At 40.5% G+C, this 19,698-nt stretch overlaps 1 protein-coding gene across 1 annotated transcript in view; it reads left to right on the top strand.

The window, feature by feature from the left end:
- The first annotated feature begins 16,540 nt into the window (after positions 1-16,540).
- SH3GL3 (SH3 domain containing GRB2 like 3, endophilin A3) overlaps positions 16,541-19,698 on the top strand; it is a 30,168-nt gene continuing 27,010 nt past the window's right edge. Inside the window, exon 1 of the mRNA XM_063314176.1 lies at positions 16,541-16,769. Coding sequence (XP_063170246.1) covers positions 16,725-16,769 — 45 coding nt within the window. The 5' untranslated portion in view covers positions 16,541-16,724. The remainder of the gene's footprint in view (positions 16,770-19,698) is intronic.

A 19,698-nucleotide genomic window follows, 5' to 3' on the forward strand; every position in this document is an offset into this window, starting at 1 on the left:
AATCAAACTGGAAACCATTCCTTGACTGTAGCTTAATACATGGATTGTATCATATCCAAATTTGAGTTTCTCTATGCACAGAGTCCATATTTCAATTTTACAGAATATCTAAATTAGCAGATTTTTATCTGATCCATGTATTAGATTTACTGGAGGACATAATCTTACTCACTGACTTATAGTGTGTTGACTATAGTTTTTAATATTCATATTTAGAGCTTAGTAACCATTTGTAATCTTTTAAAATGATATACTGTAGAGAGTAAGGAAGATGACCTGACAGACAGGTGAGATCTGTTATCAAAGTGATGAGGGGAAAAACATGGGTTAAGTCCAAAACAAAAAGGTATGTGCAAGCAACTCAAGCAGACACCTCCCTAATTCACATGAGTATTGGGGGTTGGGAGGGAAAGCGTAGTCACATTTCCAAGATTCTGTTACTATAGCCAATATTAATAAAAGTAGTTTTAGCATTTTTGTGGAGTTGATTGCTTGTTTTGGTCTACATTGTGAGGCTGACATATCCATAATTAACCAATGATCCATAATTAACTAATGATATGCCAGAAAATATCTGTGACTTTAAAAAATTCCTTGTTTATTCATTTATAGTTTATTCTTTTATCTTGTTATGTCTTTTAATATATCTTCTTTAAAAAAAACCTTGTTGTCTGGTGTTCTATAGAATGCCAATGGATTCAGATGACAAGCACAGAGATTCAACATTATAAAGGATTTTCTGATGGCCTAAGCTGTTTCTCAGTAGAAGGGGCTTGAGAAGTGATGGATTTTCCCTCATTTAGAAACCTTCAAGCAGAGGATGAAGACAGTAACAGGATACTGCTGGTGTCTTTACAGGATTTGAACCAACTCCCAATCCATGATTTGCTTCCAGCTCTGCTCCTATATTTCTAAAACTGGACTGCATATGCCTGATCCTGCAGTATTGGGTGAGCTAATTCAATGTCTACTTGACTCTCTGTGGATGGAATTCCATTGGGAACAGCTCTGTATTTCCCAGATAATGATTGATTACTTAACCAAATAAAATGGTAGATTACTTAACCAAATAAAACCAAACTTACTGCAGCATGATATAGTGAAAAAACACCCTGTTGCTTTTCTGAATGTCATTTAGGACTTTTTTCCCATACAATTTCTTATGAATGTACAATTTATTATATGAATTTATGTAGCCACCCATCTCACAAATGCAACTCTGGGCAGCAAACATAGAATTAAAACTGGAACAAGTAACAGGTAAAACAATGATAGAAGGATGGTGCCCAAGGGCAAACACAACTCAAACCACAAAAAACACAAAATCCCACCAAAGGGATCATCCATCCCTGTGCACCCAGAAAAAATCTGCCTTTGATTTTTTTTTGAGATATCACATGTAATAAAACAAAATAAAAACTCAGCTATACAGAAACATTGCCTTTAAAGTTTCCCACTCTGTTTGAGGAGAGAGAAATCAAAGGCACCTGTTATCAAAGGTAGAGAGGTAGGTCCCTTGGAAAAGGTCTCTAAAAGTTCCCAATGAATCAGAGTTTTTCATGTGACAAAAGGGAAAAATGACTTTTAAAAAATTGGGGAACAATCTTATTAATGCTAGTTTATTTAATCAATTTGCAATGGCTTTTTAATTTTAACTGAATGTAAATGTAAATCAAATTCAGTTTTGCCTTGGCTTCACAAACTTATTCCTCAGCACATACATTTTGAAGTGTCCCTTCCCTTCACAGAAGTTGTGCATCTTTGCCCTAAATCATCATTTGCAACCAAAAATGGCTTGGTTCATATACTGTGCTAAGCCCAAACTAAACAAGCCACATCATGGCTTAGTGTGAGGTGTGAATTTTTCCTCCTCAATCACATTTTGAAAGCAGGCCTCAACTTTTTCACCTATACTAATACGTTCATGTAAGCTTTTTCTTTTCCCTAGAGCTAGGCTTACTGCATTTATATTACATGACCAAATCATAAGCTTAAAATAAAGCTTATTTATTTAATCTTAACAGCCAAACCAATAATTGTGCAACACTGGAAAACTCTAGATAACATAACAACTGTGAGTTGTGGATTAATAAGGCTTCTTCAATTGCTACATTAGAAAAAAAATAGTTAAATTAATGAGACATCAGAAGCAGGAACTACAATTTTGTCACATTTGGATGAATTTTATGGTTTATCTCAACAGTAATAGACTACGATCTTGTATACTTTATATACACAGCAAATTTTCATATGTACAGTACCTGTCTCTTTATTCATATCTCAGTAGATCTCCTTGGTATTTTCTCTTCTTTTTGATTTTTTTTTCTCTATATGTATCTTGGATTCATGTAAATGCGTTTTCCTGATTTTGTTTGGTAAAAACGTATGTATTTTTTTTAAAAATTAAAAATGTAAGCTTTCCCTCCACTCTAGGAAAATCAATGCAGACCGTCAAAACAATGAATTTTCTTATGTAACTTGCATTAGATGCCCTATTTAACCAGGAGTTATTAATCAATAGTCCTGAAGTCTTTGAATTATATAACTTTGTCCTTATTAAGTTATTGTATTTTGGTCTTGAGATTTTATATATATTTATATTTATATTTATATTTATATTTATATTTATATTTATATTTATATTTATATTTATATTTATATTTATATTTATATTTATATTTATATTTATATTTATATTTATATTTATATATATATAAAATTTAAAAAAGAGTCCCCAGATTTTCTTTTGAAGTAGACTGAGGGTCTTTCTTTCTTGGTAAGCTAAATGAATTAATAAATTACTCCCTGTATTCCATATACAGTAGGTGGAAGATAATTCTCTTTTTCTCTTGCATGAAAATTGCTGGTATTTCTACAACTGATGCCAACCAATGACAACTTAGTTTAAGAAGGGGAAAACAGTGCTTAATGCTCTACCACCTAATATAGAGACTGGGTTCATACCTCTCAGTAAACCAGGGTTTGATTAACCATTGTTTGTTGAATAGGCTCCCATTGGCTGACTTCACACACGCTCTAAGCCAGAACCCAACAACCCACAGCATGGCTTAGTGTGATGTATGAAACTAGAACCTTGGAAGACTTTTTCTGAGTAAGAAAACAACCATGTTCAGTCCAGGAAAATCTCTTGCCATCTGAATCCATTACAGGTGTGGTATGATGTCATGTAAGTTACTGTGATCCAAACAATGATTTAAAGCAGGTTTCGCTTTTCTTGAGTGGATCCAGTGACAGCAGTATAAATTATTTCTTCGCTCCTAACTATATTTTTTCCAGTGTTTTCCAGTTGTGTAATAAACCTTTGTGTCTTTCACTTGGCCATGAGAAAGAAATCTAGGTCCTTCATGACTGATCTTCAGAAATCTTTTGTGCACCAGGCCTTGTTTCCTTTTAAAGTAATAAAAAAGAGAATTGTAGGCAGAGAGGAAGGAAAATGCATTCAAGGGCTTTACAAAGAGCCTTCAGGAGCAAAAAGCCACTTTCCTCTTCCTTTTCCCCTGCTTAAATAAAAGCAAAAATATTTCTCAAAGTAGTTTTCTCCTATGTTACACAGCAGGAACAGGAAAAATCTTTCAGGCTTGGGTTTCATGTCACGTTTGTTCTTCCCTTAGGCTCATCTCACTGGCTTTCATCTGGCACCTGATAATATACTTATGCTGATATAAATAAAAATAACAGCAATGCAATGAAACAATCATAAATAAAACCAGCCACATCTCTTCCAGTTCTGTGGCTTAAGACTCCTGTTGGATTGTGTTACAGGAGTTTAGGTCAACATTTCACATTTTTAGAAAAAACAGCATGATCTACAAATATACTGTATACCTCCCAAACCATTTTTCACCTGCCAGTATCTTTTTCCTAATCTGACCTGACAGGTAAGATTTCCAAATAAATGGTTTATTACCCAAAGTCTAGGGTGTGAGTTGCTACTGAGTTCTGGTGGAGATCTGAAGACGTTACGGGATCCTCGGTAAAACCTATGGCTTGTGGGTGGCTTATTCTGCAGGGAGAGAGAGAATCTGAACATAAATCATTGTGGTTACCTTGCTGCTATTTTACCAACATTATGCTGCCTCTGATTTTTGTCTCATTTGTTGTACTCTGCCCTGTTTTCACCCTGTTTTTCATATCCTTTCAGTTCGAAGATGCCTTTTAAATATTGAAATGCTTGAAATATTTTACCTCAGTGGAATATATGCTTTAATTTCATCCTGTTCAGGAACCCCTACTACTGGTGAAGTCTGCACATAAATATAGACAAATTCAATTTACCCCTGTCCTTGGAAGGAGCAGAACATCTCACCCCCCCTTTCATGAGGGGCGTGGGGTGGGCATGAAGATTTTGCAGAAAGGACAGTAGGAATTTGCTCCTTTGCTGGTGGCAAATAAGTAGAGCTACTTCTCGACCAGGTTGTGATATTGGGGATGTTAATTTGGCAAGGACTTCAAACCACTCCAAATCTGATCCTGGGATGCTGTTAAGTATCAGTGACCTCCACAGCTTCATTCCTTCGGAAGAGAAACACTAATCAGGATTAAATCTGGCTGTCTGGTTTGGATATATTCTCTTTGTGTCCTTCGCCTCCTCTCCCCGAGTCTTGTAGCTGTGAGGCTTCGTACCCCAGAAACATGTGAAGTGTAAAGTGTTGTAGTTAAAGTGGCTAGTTTTCACATGTCATCCTGATGCTGAGTGGTTTCAGGAAAACCTGATACACTCTGACATGCCAGGCCGGGAGGGAATGCCGAGCACAGGGCTCTGGTGAGCATGTGAAGAGAGCGTGAAGCTGAACGTAAGGGCAGATTACTGGCAGTCTTCCGTAACTGTCAAGGCGAGTGCTCCCAGTGTGCCGTTTTCAAAAGTGATCGGATTGGATTATTCTCCGGGTGCTGAGCCAGGCATCGGCTTAGCCGTGGGGAGCTGGTTGAGCATCTGCAAGATCAAACTGGTTATATCCAGAATACCTTAAGTGAGCCTGCCTCTTTTTCCAGCCGTAAGGGGAGCTAAACTATGAGTCGCCTTACATTAAATCAGGTTATGAGGGAGGGTTGGGAGAAGGTTTCAATCAACCTGCCAACAGTATTGGACCTCAACCCCCATAGTCCTCAACCAGCACAGCCAGTCTTGCCGGGGATTATGGAAGCCAGACTCCAATGTCTCCTCTGTGCAGTAAGTGAAGGAAGGTTGTGTTAGACAGGATGGGGGGTATGTGAGTCTGCTAATAATGCTGGGATTTTTAATGTAGGGGTGCCCAACTTGGTTTAACTGCCAGGGGTCAAAAGAGGTCTGCCTATTTTTGCCACAGGCTCATCTTGTAGTGAGGGTTTTTGGTTTTTTTGGGAGGGGGGGAACAGCCTTTTCTCTAGCCACCCAACTCTTAGGAAGGCCACTCCTTATTGGCTTCTTTAACAGCCCTCAAAATGCACCTTTTAAAAGAGACTTTTAATTGTTGGCTTTAAATTCTGGTCTTAATTGCTGATTTACTACTTCTGGTTCTAGCTTTGGTTTTATGTACTACTGTAGACTGCCAAGAAACCTTGGTAGTTGGTGACAGGACAAGCAACAGTCATAAACCAGGTAAAATTAACCAACTCCCTCATTCCCCATGCACTGAATACTTTCCTCCATTTTTCAGTTACAACTCCTGAAGGGCTCTGGCAGTCTTGGGTGACATCACCTGTGCATGCGATTGGAAAAATAACTTTCTTTGGCTGAATACTGGGAGCTCTGCTGGTGTCAGAAGAGACCATGCGAGGCTGGGAGGACAAAGAATCTGGCCAGTTATAAAGCATTTTTTTAGGTCTTCCGCCTGACCAGAACAGGTATGTGGGTTTCCTTCTTACTGACAAGGTAGTGATTTGTCCTTTTAAACAGCCAACTTCATTCAGCTTAAAAGCCGAACACAGGGCAGAAGGGCTTGGTTAGCTCATATTCCCCTTTCATTTCTTGGATGTCACCATGCGCTTTAGTGCTCCGAGACAGACATTCCCATCCCTAAAGAATTATTCCCCTTGCCTTTTGTACACTAACATCCTAGAATCCAAGTGTCTGTTCCACAAATGCAGGAAGGCTCTCCAGTTTTGCAATGGATAATCACTGATACTTCATACATACTCACTGATCTTCTGTCGAGGGCACACTTGCAACTGTACAAAGAGCATAGGTAAGGAAGCAAATCACAACATGTCAGATTCTTTCCAGTGCCACACATTGGATTCACTTCAGAACACTGAACCGGGCACTAGAGAACTCACATACTTTACCAAGTCAATCTATACAGTCCATACGTTCTGATGCCCACCACAGGGAATGTGGTGAAGTGTTAGATGCAAACAGAAAAATCAGAAGCCACCCAGTGTTTCTCTATAGCACACCCAAGTAGAGGAAAGGAATTGATTTTCACCACAGCCATCCTGCTTTCAAAAGTCATTTCATGTTTGAAAGAAACACATCAGCTCAGGAAGGAAAAAAAGGAATGCACCATATCCTATTCCCTTTCTTTTTGTGAACCCCTGTCTGAATAATTGCATATGTTTACTATTCAAGTTCAGCTAAACAGTATCCTGCATGAATCTAGCTAAAATGAATGTGATCCTGTGGGGGAAATTGAATAAGGATTATTCATTCAATGCTATCCACCAGGCTATCTTAAAAAGATATCTAGAACCCATGAAACTCTTTACATGAATTATCAGTGCCATGCAGACCCCCCCTTTTTCCCCCCTCATTTGGTTTGTGATGCTCAAGAGTTAGCTTTCAAAATTTATTTTGAAGAGAATTTCAGAGACATTCTTGTGCTTGGCGTCTAGTGTTACTGCACTGATTCATTTATGAGGTTGCCAAAAGACGTGTGTGCATGTGTGCAGTTTATATGTATGAGAGAAAAAGAATGTCTGATCTTCCATTATGCAATCCTATCTCCAATGGTCTGCAGCCTCCATAACCACCTCACTTCAATTCCACCCATAGACCTACCTCTATCAGATTGGAAATATGGGGAGTCAGGAAGACTTCAGAGTGATGAACAGATGATTAAAAGAAAATGGTGATGCCCAGTAATAGCACCTTTGACTGTGTTCAACAATAATCCAAGATAAATTGTCCCCACTTGGGTGAATCATGTTGCCTTTCAACTTCTCTATTAGATCTCTGGTTAAGTGTCTTTAAAGTTGTCTAATAAACCACTATATGTGGGTAACCCAAATATTCTCTGGATCCCTCAAAGAGGTCTATAGGCTCTTCCCTCTTAGTGTGAGGCCAAACCACTGACTGACCAACAGAGTGAGTATCTTTGCCAGTCTTGGCAAACTGATGGGAATATTATTGAAGAGGAAAAATTCAACCAATATTCAGATGTTGTCTTCCAATCAAGGATAGCATGACTGAGATGGCATGATGCTCTGATGACAAGGCTCAGACAAACATGGCTGCTATTGTTAGATTTGATATTTACGTTTTGCTCCAAAGATGGAATTCATGTCTTGATGTCTCTCAAGATACTTCATTTGTTATGTGGAGTGTAAACAGGTGGTCACAGAGGATTTGGCATGCTGGAGGTATAAGACACACTAAATTTCTACAATCTATTTTTCCACTGTGTCCCAAAGACAGCTCCAGGATTCCAAAGGGGTTTAAAAACAACTGTAGCCTGGGTTTGCTTAGGTGCTTTCAACCAATCGTTAAAACCCTTTGTGCAGACTGAAATCACATTACGACTTGCTGAGCTATGGAGAAAATCTTCCATGTCCCTTGGAAGAAAGAGAAGGGAATTAAAGGGAAAATATGGTGATCCTGAAAGAAGGAGCTGGAGCCTATTCTTCAGAATGCACGCAAGAAGCAGTCCAAAGATCCCAAATAGCTCATCTCACATTCATAATGCGCTCAGAACAAACTTCTATTCATTGGCTAACAAGCTTTTTCGCCATCAAAGTTAGCTGGCATTTGATTTATTGAACTGAGTCATGCTTCAAGAAATGTTCAACTCGACTTCAATGAATGAGTGAAAACTGCATTTTTGGCTGTTCCTAATCTCTATAAATATGTTCTTAAACATCACTTGACCTGAAATTAACTTGAGCTGGCTCAGTTTCTAGACTTGGTTTGCCCTTACGTATTGCTCTACGTTCTGCATTTTAATCAGCTCCTCAAGTTTATATAATTGATACTCCAGTGTGAGTTATTTTTGGTTCATACATTGATGCTTAACAATTTTATGATTAGCTAGTTCATAGCTTAGGTATTGGGTGAACTCAATTCAACCACTGTAGTTTGTAAACCATGGTTCATGGGTTTAGCATGTTAATGAGAATCTAGCCAACTGTGGCTTTTTGTTTTTCCAAATGGCTTGGTATATTGTACTAGCCAGGTTCTTAAGTTATCTGAACTTTTAATAATGATGGCAGCAAGACTAAACAGCAAATCTTAAAATGAGGTTACTGAAATAAACTATGACTACAGTCCATGTACAGATCCATTTCATCCCACCAGACCTTTCAATTTTGAGCATCTCTAAACCCTCATTAAAAATTTATCAAATTTGCAGTCCCAATTATAGAGCTGAAACTAATTTATTCCAAGAAAAAAAAATCCTCTGCTAGTTTTGCAGGTGAATATTCTCAAAAAACGGCACATACTCAGGCTGGTATGCCATTTCAACCATAAAATTGACTCTAAGCTTCATACACTCCAATCCAGCAACAATTAAAATATAATAATCTCATATACTCTGAGAAACAGTATAATGAGAAAAATAAAACAATAACAAATGTAATGGAGTGTACCATCATTTCAAACAAGTTGTTGCTGCTATAGAGTTCTGAATATATCAAATTATTTGAGCATTTCTATTGGGAGACATGCAGTGACTGTCACTACCAGATAACACTTGATAGATGACTTATGTCTATATCTGTTAACATCACAGCCAGAACATTTTTACTTTCGCTCTTAAAAGAATCTCTGGCAGGGTTTGGTTACTTTGTTTTCAGGTAGAATTACAACAGAAAGCAGAAAAAAAATTCTTGTCCTGGGAAAGCAAGGTTGGATGACTAACTAGTCCAAGAAAATATAAGGAAATGCTTAGTGTGTTATACGAATGCAGCCCATGCGGTTGGTAAAAATTTTGTATTATCACTATTACTATCATCACCTTACTAAGGTTTCTATGGCATCTCAGTCCCAGACTCTAGGTGCCTTGAATCAGCAAAAAGTTAAAAACAAGCAACCTAATTTAGCTGTAAAACATAATCTCACTCATCAAGATCAATATTTCCAAATGGCTTATGGTAGTGTGAATGCACTCAATTGTAGCTTCCACAGCAAACAGAGCTAAGCCATCTATGGCTTAGCAAAATGTGTGTATTAGTGACCAGGTTCACCTCTTACACTAAGACATAATGCATTTGCTTGGATTTATTCTAAGGCAATATGTGAGCCCTACAATTTTCATTTCATGATTTGGGACTTAGGGTGATGAGTGAGCCCAACTTCTTGCAACTTGTTCAGCAAGCCACAGTTCTAGATTTTTCATGATTTGTGAACTCCGACTGAGTGGGAAAAGAAAATTAGGATTCATGTGGGGAAGAGAAGCAAAGTTTATGAACTGATTCAAGGCAGCCTGTTCCAGTCAGGGTGCCTTCCTGATAGCTAGACTTCAGTTCCCAGAATTCTCAGAAATGGCCAGGCTCTCTGGAAAATTCTGGGAACTGAAGTCCATACATATGAACTTCATATTGAACTGAAGTCCAACTGATTTGAGGCATTACCCAGATATGTGACTAAAGCTTCTCCTCGCTCTTCTACAAAGCCATATTAGCATGAAAGCTTGTCTGACTTATGCATGCTTCTGCTTTTTCTACAGACAACTTGGTTAGTCTGGCCACTTTGCTAAAGAAGAGGAAAAGAAATATCACCAAGAGAGAGCCTTTATGGACCATTGAGGGCCCTGAAAATTTCATATGCCCACGTGTCAGCCTGACAAACAATTACTATCACTTAAGTGGAAACAGAAACTCTTATAATGTGACCCGTGTGCCAGTTGCTAATTTGCAGTTCCAGCGCTAAACTTTAAACTGGGCTGAACAACCCTTTAAAACAGAGGGTACCTCAAACACAAGGACACCTTAAACTTAGTTATCTTGGGAAAAAAACCCTCTTTAAATCTTGCCAGAGCAGTTCTTGAAAGAGATTGAGATTACCCATTATGCTTAAGCCTTCTTGTGTTTAACCACAGTTTACCAAAAAGTTAGAACAGGCTAGATTCACATGTCAAACCAAGCTGGTCACATTACGATTTAGTGCAACGTGTGAACCCAGCCACACAGTTGCTTCCATGATGATGTTTGTTTTGATCAGTGACCAGATAAATCACAACGTACAACACCTCAAAGATGGCTCAGGGTTGCAACTGCTGTTACCTTGAGCAACCTTTAAGGCGTGTCCTGTTCTTTAAAAACAACAAAAAAAGAATGACGGTGTGTGTTAATGAGTATGTAACAATATTCTGCTTAATTCCCAGTCCTACCTTTCTGAAGCTGGAAAATGTTTTCAAGCACAGTGACTTTTAGGCCTGTCGTTGTAGATGCTGTCGGAGGAGAGCCCTGTTAGTCTATGGTGGCAAGAAACCAAGAATCTGATAACACCTTTTCTGACTAGCACATTTTATTAAAAAGCATACACTTTTGTGAACAGTAGCTGTCTGTTCTTGCAAGAGATAGTCTCTTTCACGTGGCTGATTTTTATAGTATTTTTAAAGTATTTCTCTTACCTCTATAGCAGTGGTTCTCAACCAGCATGCTGTGGCACACAGGTGGGCCGTGGGCTTGTTTTTAGCGTGCCATAAGATTTTTTGTCTTATTCCCTAAATCCTAAACGTATAACGTGATAAAAATTGTATAATGCTCCCTCGAACTATGTCTGACACATTTAAAAATGCGTATATACAATTAATAATTCTCTGGTGTGCCACAGAACAACTGCTATATTCCATATTGTGTGGCGGATTCAAAAGGGTTGAGAACCGTTGTTCTAAAGTAGTAATTATAGAAAGTCACTGCCACCTACAGCCCACAACCAGAATCACAACTGAAAGAAAAGTAACAATAAAATAGCATAAAGAACTAAGTGATGAAGCTTGCAATCAAATACATACTTGCTTAGGAACAGTCCCATTAATTTCTTTGGTTCTAAATGTGTCTTATTGTGTAAACTTATTTAGGACTATGGTGCATCATTTAATACAGCCGAGGTCACACATCACACTAAGACATAACCTGATTCCCCTATTATAATGTGCCATAAACCATGGGTTACAAGCCAAAATGGTTGGGTCACACCACATGCTAAGCTGTAAACAAACCCAATTGTGTTTTTGTGATATGAGCCTAGTTTGGTGTAGCAGTTAAAATACTGGAGTAGGACTGAGGAGGCCCGGGCTGAACTGAAATATGGTAAGGGTCTACACAACCTGCTGAGCCACAGGTAGGTTTGCTTGATTCTGTTGGGCAAACCCAACCGTGACTTCTTTAATAAGCCATGGCTTAAAGCGGTGTGTGAGCACTGTGTATCAATTAGCTTGTTCTACCTGAAAAGGCTGTCATGAGGGAAAAAACAGGATGAATCAACCATATTTACTATCTTCAGCTTCTAGAGGAAATACGGGATACAAATGTAGTAAAATACATAATTAAAAATGGTTAGCTCATGAGGCATAAGTTGGCTAAAATTAGGCCGCAGAATGTGATTTCATTAAGCCCACTCTAAGGAATTTATAGTTGAGGGACCAGGTACAAGATCTATCAATGACTCAATTTTTATGATTATTTTGGCCAAAGAGTGTGTCCATTAAATGTGATGGTAATAACATTATTAATGTCAAAAACAAGAAGCCAATATGTTACTCATTTTTTTTTACTATAATTGGTGTTATAAACTCACTGCCTTAAAGCTATTCTCTGATATATTTAAAGAAAATCTATAACATTTCCTTTCAGATTTTCCAAGTATTTCCCCCAATCTCTATTTCACTCTTGGTTTTGCTAAGGCAACACCTTACCACCTTTAGAAATATATATATATAAAGCAGTGTGCCTTATTCTGAAGGGGGTTGGATTTGTTCAGATGCACCAAAGATTCATTAAGGGCATATCTAAAGAAAGTTAGCTTGCTAATTTCTACATAATTTTGACTGAATCCTATTCCGCATCAAAGTTTATTTTGCTTCTTTAAAAATTCTTTTTATGGACCTCTGTTCACCAAACGTTTTGTGGCGTTCCATATTTAACATCTATGAGTCATACCTTTCCTGTTGCCTCACCAACAGATTTATCTGATGGTTCCCAGATGCAGGATTTATGCCATTCCTGGAAGTCCTTTCCAAGTTTCTCTGAAAGCAAGTAGCATCCCTGCCCTTCTACATTAGTTAAATAAGAGCATGAATACACGCAAACACTGAGAAAGCTGATTACAAAAATAGATGCTGGATTGAGAATTGAAATTATTGCTCCTACAAATAAGCTAAGGTCCACATAGTTAAAGCAATGGTGTTCCCCGTAGTAACATATGGCTGCGAGAGCTGGACCATAAGGAAGGCTGAGAGAAGGAAGATCGATGCTTTTGAACTGTGGTGTTGGAGGAAAATTCTGAGAGTGCCTTGGACTGCAAGAAGATCAAACCAGTCCATACTCCAGGAAATAAAGCCAGACTGCTCACTTGAGGGAACGATATTAAAGGCAAAACTGAAATAATTTGGCCACATAATGAGAAGACAGGACACCCTGGAGAAGATGCTGATGCTAGGGAGAATGGAGGGCAAAAGGAAGAGGGACCGACCAAGGGCAAGGTGGATGGATGATATTCTAGAGGTGACGGATTCGTCCCTGGGGGAGCTGGGGGTGTTGACCGACAGGAAGCTCTGGCGTGGGCTGGTCCATGAAGTCACGAAGAGTCGGAAGCGACTAAACGAATAAACAAAAAAACAAATAAGCTGTCTCATTGTTGCAGATAAGAACAAAGGAATAGATATTTTGTATGGTTGATTGGTTATGTGTCATCAAGTCATTGTCCACTCTTAGTGACCAAACAGATTTTCTCCATGATGATCTATCCCTAACCTGGTCTTTCAGGTCTTCCAATGACCTGAACACAACACAGCACAACAAAAGCTCTTTTGAAAAGGGAAAAATGGAAAAGGGCCAGCTTTCCCTATGGAGCTTGGCTGCATGTTGAAGGAGCTCTGTGGGACTGATTTCTGAGCAGACGGGCATAAATTGACAAGTACAAATTTACAAGACCCAGTTGCCAATAATAATTGAGCTCAATACGGTCATTGTTCCATTGACTTATATCCAAGTATTCGACTTTGGTCATTGACCAGCCTTATGTAACATTGATTATTGATTGATTATGGGCCATCAAGTCATTTTTGACTCCTAGCAACCACATAGATAGATTTTCTCTGTGATGATCTGTCCCTAACCTGGTTTTTCAGGTCTTCCAATGATGCACCCATTGCCACTGTAACCGAGTCCATCCACCTTGCTGCTGGTCATCCTATTCTATTCTCTTTCCTTCTACCTTCCCCAGCATTACAGCCTTCTCCAAAGAGCTGGGTCTTTGCATAATGTGTCCAAAATTGTATAAGTTGAGCCTGGTCATTTGTGCCTCGAGTGAGAACTCTGGGTTGATTCGTTCGATGGTCCATCAATTTGTTTTCTTGGCTGTCCATGGTATTCTCAGGAGTCTTCTTCAACACCAAAGTTCGAAACATCAATACTCTTCCTATCATGGAGGCAGCCAATATCAGGAACAAATTTTTCCCAGTTTTTAAAAAAATCTCTTTAAATATGTTCATCGACAACATTTTACTTTTTACACTTTAGCTGCTACATTTCCATTGGGTCTCAAGGAGATCTAAGATAGCATATAACACTGAAACCTTTTATTTATAATTATTATTGTTCTTTGGACTTTGCCATAGAGGCAGAGAGGTAGGACATACATTTTCTATATAAGTGGATAAATTAAAGCAAAATGCAGCGCGTGGGTGGCTGGGTTAAAAATGGCACGGTGGTGGTCTTGCTACTTAAAGATTTCTTCCTCGGTGAGTCATGCAAATAGAAAACAGGTTCATACAGCTGCATAATTTACACTCGGTTTTATTTCATGCTCCTTTCTTTGTTTAAGTGTTTAGATGCTGGCTTTAGAATACTCTTGTGACAATTCATGGAAGCTACTTCGAAGCTTTGAAACACATTCTTTGATTCCTTAAATATATAAATTATGATTGCTGTTATCTGCTGAGAAACATATGCCACCACCCACTCAACAAATTGCATGTGTGCTCAGATATGACCCTTGTGGGCAAATTCAGCAGTTCAGACAAACACTGTATTCAGGCAATAATGCGCTTGTTGGGACTGGCTGCAGGTCCTATGATCCCATCCCTTTGGTGGTTTAGCCAAAGTTAATAGCTTTAGTGTTGCTGAATCCAATTAAACAAATCATTCCATTAATACAACCTTACATTTGAAATATAGAGCAGATTTGCAAGTTCTGCAATTGGTTGAGCCCCCTAGATGAGAGTAGGGGGCTACTGGCATCTATGATCAAATAGGGGTCAACACTGGTGATTGTATCTTACACTGCTTCTCCCACAACTCATTCAAAACAGGAACTGGTGCAAACACAGCTCAAACACCTGCCACATTTACTTTCTCTGTTTTCCCCTGGAGTTTTAGCTACTTTACCAAATGCAGAAAAGTTCTTGGAAACCTGAAAACATGCACTTTCATAGTGTAAATTTTCATTGCCCTAAGGAAGATATCGCTTTAATGCAGGTTCCCCCAAAGTGGTCAATACTGGCCACCAAGGGTTGATGGGGTTATCCAAAGGGCAGTTGTTGATGACCTTGAGAGACAGTGGGAAGCACCACAGCCAGGGGACTGGTCGGATAAGAGGCAGCTTAACCCACAGAAGGAATGTGGGCGGAGCAAACATCTCAGAAGGGACCCTCCCTAGCTTCTTGGGTTTATAAGGTGGTAGGGGAAAGTGTACTTTCAGACTTGCAAGGTTCTGTTAATAAAACCTTACGATAAAGTGGAATTAGTTCATTGGGGCATGCTTCCTGTCTGGAGTACCTTGCAAGGCTGACATACTATTAGTTAACATAGCATTTATTAAATTATTTTCATATAATGAATGTTTGGAGCTGGACGAACCATCTGAAACTTCATGAAAGGGCCGAGGAACTGAAGAATTTGGGGACCTCTACTTTAATCGATTTTTGGAAAGGGCATTCCCATCGTTTAGCCTTTTCCTTGCAAAAATCAGTGTGGTACTTTCCCACCAGCACTGCTTCCCTGCAAAGTAGGCTTTGGCAGAAGGTACAGGTAGATTTCTGCAGCCAAGCCTACATGGTGGGAACATTCACTTGCCCATTACTTGTTAGTTTTGCAGTTGCAAACGCATGCATACTAATATGTTTATTTAATTTAGTGCAGCCTTCTCCTACAAGAATCCCTAAGACTGGGCTGTAGAAATAGTGATAGAGGTTATTTGCCTGTGAAACTATGCTGGCCAAAATGGCAGTTTACTTGCTTGTTTTTTCAGCCATTACATATGCATTTACATACCATCCCTGGATGTTTCCCACCGCTAGCCATGCGTGCTGTTGCTTATTGCTTTTTATTTACTGCTTTAAGGTTTTAATGGGGGTTGCCTTGGGCTCTGAAATGGAGATTGGTACTGTAGATTAGAACTAAATCAGTGAAAAGATTAAAGTGGTGAAATCCTAAACAGTTTAGCACGGCTCTGATCCAGACGTTACGCACGATCAAATGTAGCCAATAAATAGTCGGTAAGGTGTGCAGGATTCAGCCCCTTCCTGAGCCAGAGACCATGGATGGCTACCATTGATTCAACGCAAGCATGGAAACAAAACTACACAGAACCCATTACGGGTAAACGCGCGGTGGGGATTCTGCCTCGCTCAATAAACTATAGCTAAATACACTATGACTTATTTATTTTTATTTATCAGTTAAACTTATACGCAAAACATCAGTCAGTCAGTCTCGTATCGGTTGCCGTGTCAGGTTGGCACAGATATTACTTTAAAACGGCCGAGTTGAACCGAAGCAACGTTTATTTAGCTGTCTACCTCCACGATCTCAGCCCCACCCCAAATATATTTCTTGCCACCGCTACATATTCCTAGGTGAGGCTATCGGGTAAGGCCGCCTACGCTCTTACACTCGGGTAAGGCGTGCAACCATTCACACGCCCGCAACTGCCCGACTCGCGGTTCCGACGTACACCCTTCCCGCGGGTTGCTCCATTCCCTCTGTCCCTCCTCCCCCGTCTCCAAGCTCCAGAACGTGGGCGTCCCGGAGAGCTTTTATTTTTGCATAGTTTCCGCTGATCGGCCAATAGCTGTACGAGATGCCCTCCCTCACATTTGCATAGTGGTCGTCGCGGGCCAATAGGCTGGGAGGTTTGGAGCGTGTTTGGAACGCGATGTTGCATCCATCTGCCCTCGCTGGAGTGCTGGCGAGCGACGCTGAGCGAGGGGAATCCTTCGGCGAACTCGTCGCGGGGACGGAGATCGGCCCGGGAGAGGCCCTGCTCTTTGGGGGGCTGGAGACTTGGGAGTTACGCTGCCGCTGCCGCTGCCGCTGCCGCTGCTGCTGCGTCCCGAGGTGGGAGCATGTCGGTGGCGGGCCTGAAGAAGCAGTTCCATAAAGCTAGCCAGGTAAGGAGAGCTGGCGCGGAGGAAATCTAGTTGGGTTAAAAATTGCAGTCAGCCTCGCAGACCTGAGAGTAATGGCACAGGCGCCCCCTTCACTGGGTTCGCACGACGCACTAAGCCATCAGGTGGAGTTTGCTTCTCAGGGACTTGGCTGTGTCAAGCCAGCTGGGACGGCTTATACGCGATGATACCGCGTGGGATGTTCATCCCGCTGGTTTGCTCAGGACACCACGATTAAACAAGCTACGGCCTAGCATGTTGTGTGAAAGCAACCGTTGTAGGGGGATGCATGGAGCGGGAGGCGGGAGGCTGTAGCCTTGTCCCAACTGAAGGTCCGTAAATGGGTTGATGGCTGGATTTTCCTGCCAACTTTTCCTCTTGGCTGGAATATCTAGATCTATTTATATATATTAACCCAGTGTTTCTCAACCTTGGCAGCTTGAAGGTTTGTAGACTTCAACTCCCAGAATTCCCCAGCCAGCTATGCAGCTGTGCTGGCTGGGGAATTCTGGGAGTTGAGGTCCACACATCTAAAAGCTGCCAAGGTTGGGAAATTAATTAGGTATTAACCTATTTATCCATTCCCCTTGGGAGGGGGCCTGTTTGAAGGGTTCACATTCTCCAGAACCCCTTCATTCCTTCCCCAGAGCAAAGCTGAATTAGCAGCCCTGCGTGCTTGGCGCCAGAAGAAATGTCTGTGCCGTTGTGAGTCCTGTGCCCGAATTTCCTTGCATCTTTGCACAATGTACAATGCTAGGTTCGTGCGGTAGGCATGTGCTTACCTTTTAAAAATATTATTTAAGATGTAGCGTGTGTGAAGGGACGATAGAGACCGAAGGAACTCCCAAGTAGCCTCTGGGGCGGCCCTGTTGCCCAGTGGTAGCAACCAGTTCCTCTCCAGCATGTTTACTTCTTCAGCAACCCCATTTGGGAATTCAGCTCTTCTCTCACTTGAGTGCTGAGCCTCATTCTCATTTTTGCTTTGAAGGTAGTCCCACTGCGAGTGATGGAGTTGGCTCTGTGATGAGTGGCAGTTGAGATCTGTAGCTTCTGTTGCTTTAATCCTTATCAAGGTGTTGCTTCAGCATATCTTGTGTGGAGCTGGATAGATTAATTCTTTCTTCACTAATTTTTTAGATCCCTGTTGCCCCTTGGCTGGGTACTGGGCTCGTATGCATTGAAACCAAAGTTGATGTGTTTCTTTTCTGGATGGGCTTTTTCGGGGCAATCCTTGGAAAATAAGGGACATCTTGGAGGATTTGGCAAAGGGTGCATGATGTAGGGGGGAAATCTCCCAACTTCCTATGTTTTTTTGAAAATAGATTTATATCCTGCTTTATTTTGTACACCTTAAGCAGAGATACTGTACATCTCCTGTTTTGCCCACAACATTTGCTGGCTGGGGAATTCTGGGAGTTGAAGTCCACACGTTTTAAAGTTGCTCTGGTTGAGAAGCACTGCATCACAACAACAACAACCTTGTAAGGTGAATTGGGCTGAAAAAGAGGGAGGATTAGAATTCACAGTCTCCTGATTTCTGTCTGGTACCTCAACCACTACACCAAACTGATTCCACCCAAGTTGTTGGATTTCTTTTTTTCAGTGGGGCACTTACAATTTTTCCCCACTGTTTGAGTTCGTCCTTTTTAGTTTGTTCTGATACCTCTCTGAAAGAAGAAGAAAAAAACCTGGTTTGAAACTCCACCCAAGAAAGTCTGCATTTGTCAAGCAGGAGAGGATGCTGGGGACAATTTGTCAGTGTTGAGATTGTCGTACAACCGGGACTTTGGCAGGAACACCAACCGTACTTTCTGGAAACTATTAAGAATTCCCAGAATTCTAAGCTGTGACCAAGCTGGCTGGGGAATTCTGGGAGTTGAAGTCTGCACCTCTGGGGGCATCTAGATTGGGAAAGGCTATTTTAATTGGTCCCCCCTTCCATTTCTGGGGGGGGGGGAGCTACTAAAAATAAACCTCTGCAAAGAGAGCCTGCCTTTCAGACTTGGGCTTCTGACTAACTTTTTGATACTTATTATGCTTATCCTCAACCTTTCTTATGTGGAGTTTTTAGTGAGATATGTTTTTTTCTTCACCCCCATTATCCTTAAAGCAACCATTGGGATAGGTTAGGCTAACTGGCTCAAATTCACACTCACGAAGACCCTCATACTTCTTGGCCTGAGACATAACTGGTACAGCACGCTGGCGTCTGATGCATTAAAGCCAATACAACTACAGTACTTAGTTAGGATTGCATACTGGTTGTGAGCTGTGTCTGTTCTTAGGCAGGATGACAACAGTCCATTAATATCTCTAGCATCAGAAGTATCAAAGTGTTTCCTAGCATCTCTAAGATGCTAACCAGTATACGATGGCCTAATTGTCTTCATCTGGTGCTTAGATAACAAAAGACACGTGTTGTAAAATAAAAGGATTTGTATTTGCATATCATATTAATTAGTTAAGATGCATTGAGTCAGACCCAGTCCTGATGACTACATGAAGAAATGCCCTCAACTTTATCTTCAACCTGTCCCTGTTGGGTTGTAACTCTGAGGATGTTCCAGTGATCTTGATGTCATCCATCCAGCTCATCCATTGCCTTTTTCGTTTTTTGTTTCCTTCAATCTTCCTTCAAACAACAATAATTGTTTTCTTTCTTAGTCCATCATCATTTTCGTAACATGCCCAAAGTCCGTGAATATCTGTTGCTGATCATTGCCTCTAGGGATTGCTTGCTTGATTATATGCCATTGAGTGGTTTTCCATTCCTAGTGACCACATAGGTAGATTTTCTCCATGACAATCTGACCCTAACCTGGTCTTTCAAGTTAGGGAAGTAGACCGTTTTTATTTGGTCCAGCTAGGACCAACTTGTTGCTTCTTCTTGCAGTCCATGGTACTATAGTATTAGTAACTGCCTCCAAATCCC

Source organism: Candoia aspera, chromosome 13 (genome assembly GCF_035149785.1).
Source record: "Candoia aspera isolate rCanAsp1 chromosome 13, rCanAsp1.hap2, whole genome shotgun sequence".
In the NCBI taxonomy this organism is placed as follows: domain Eukaryota; kingdom Metazoa; phylum Chordata; class Lepidosauria; order Squamata; family Boidae; genus Candoia; species Candoia aspera.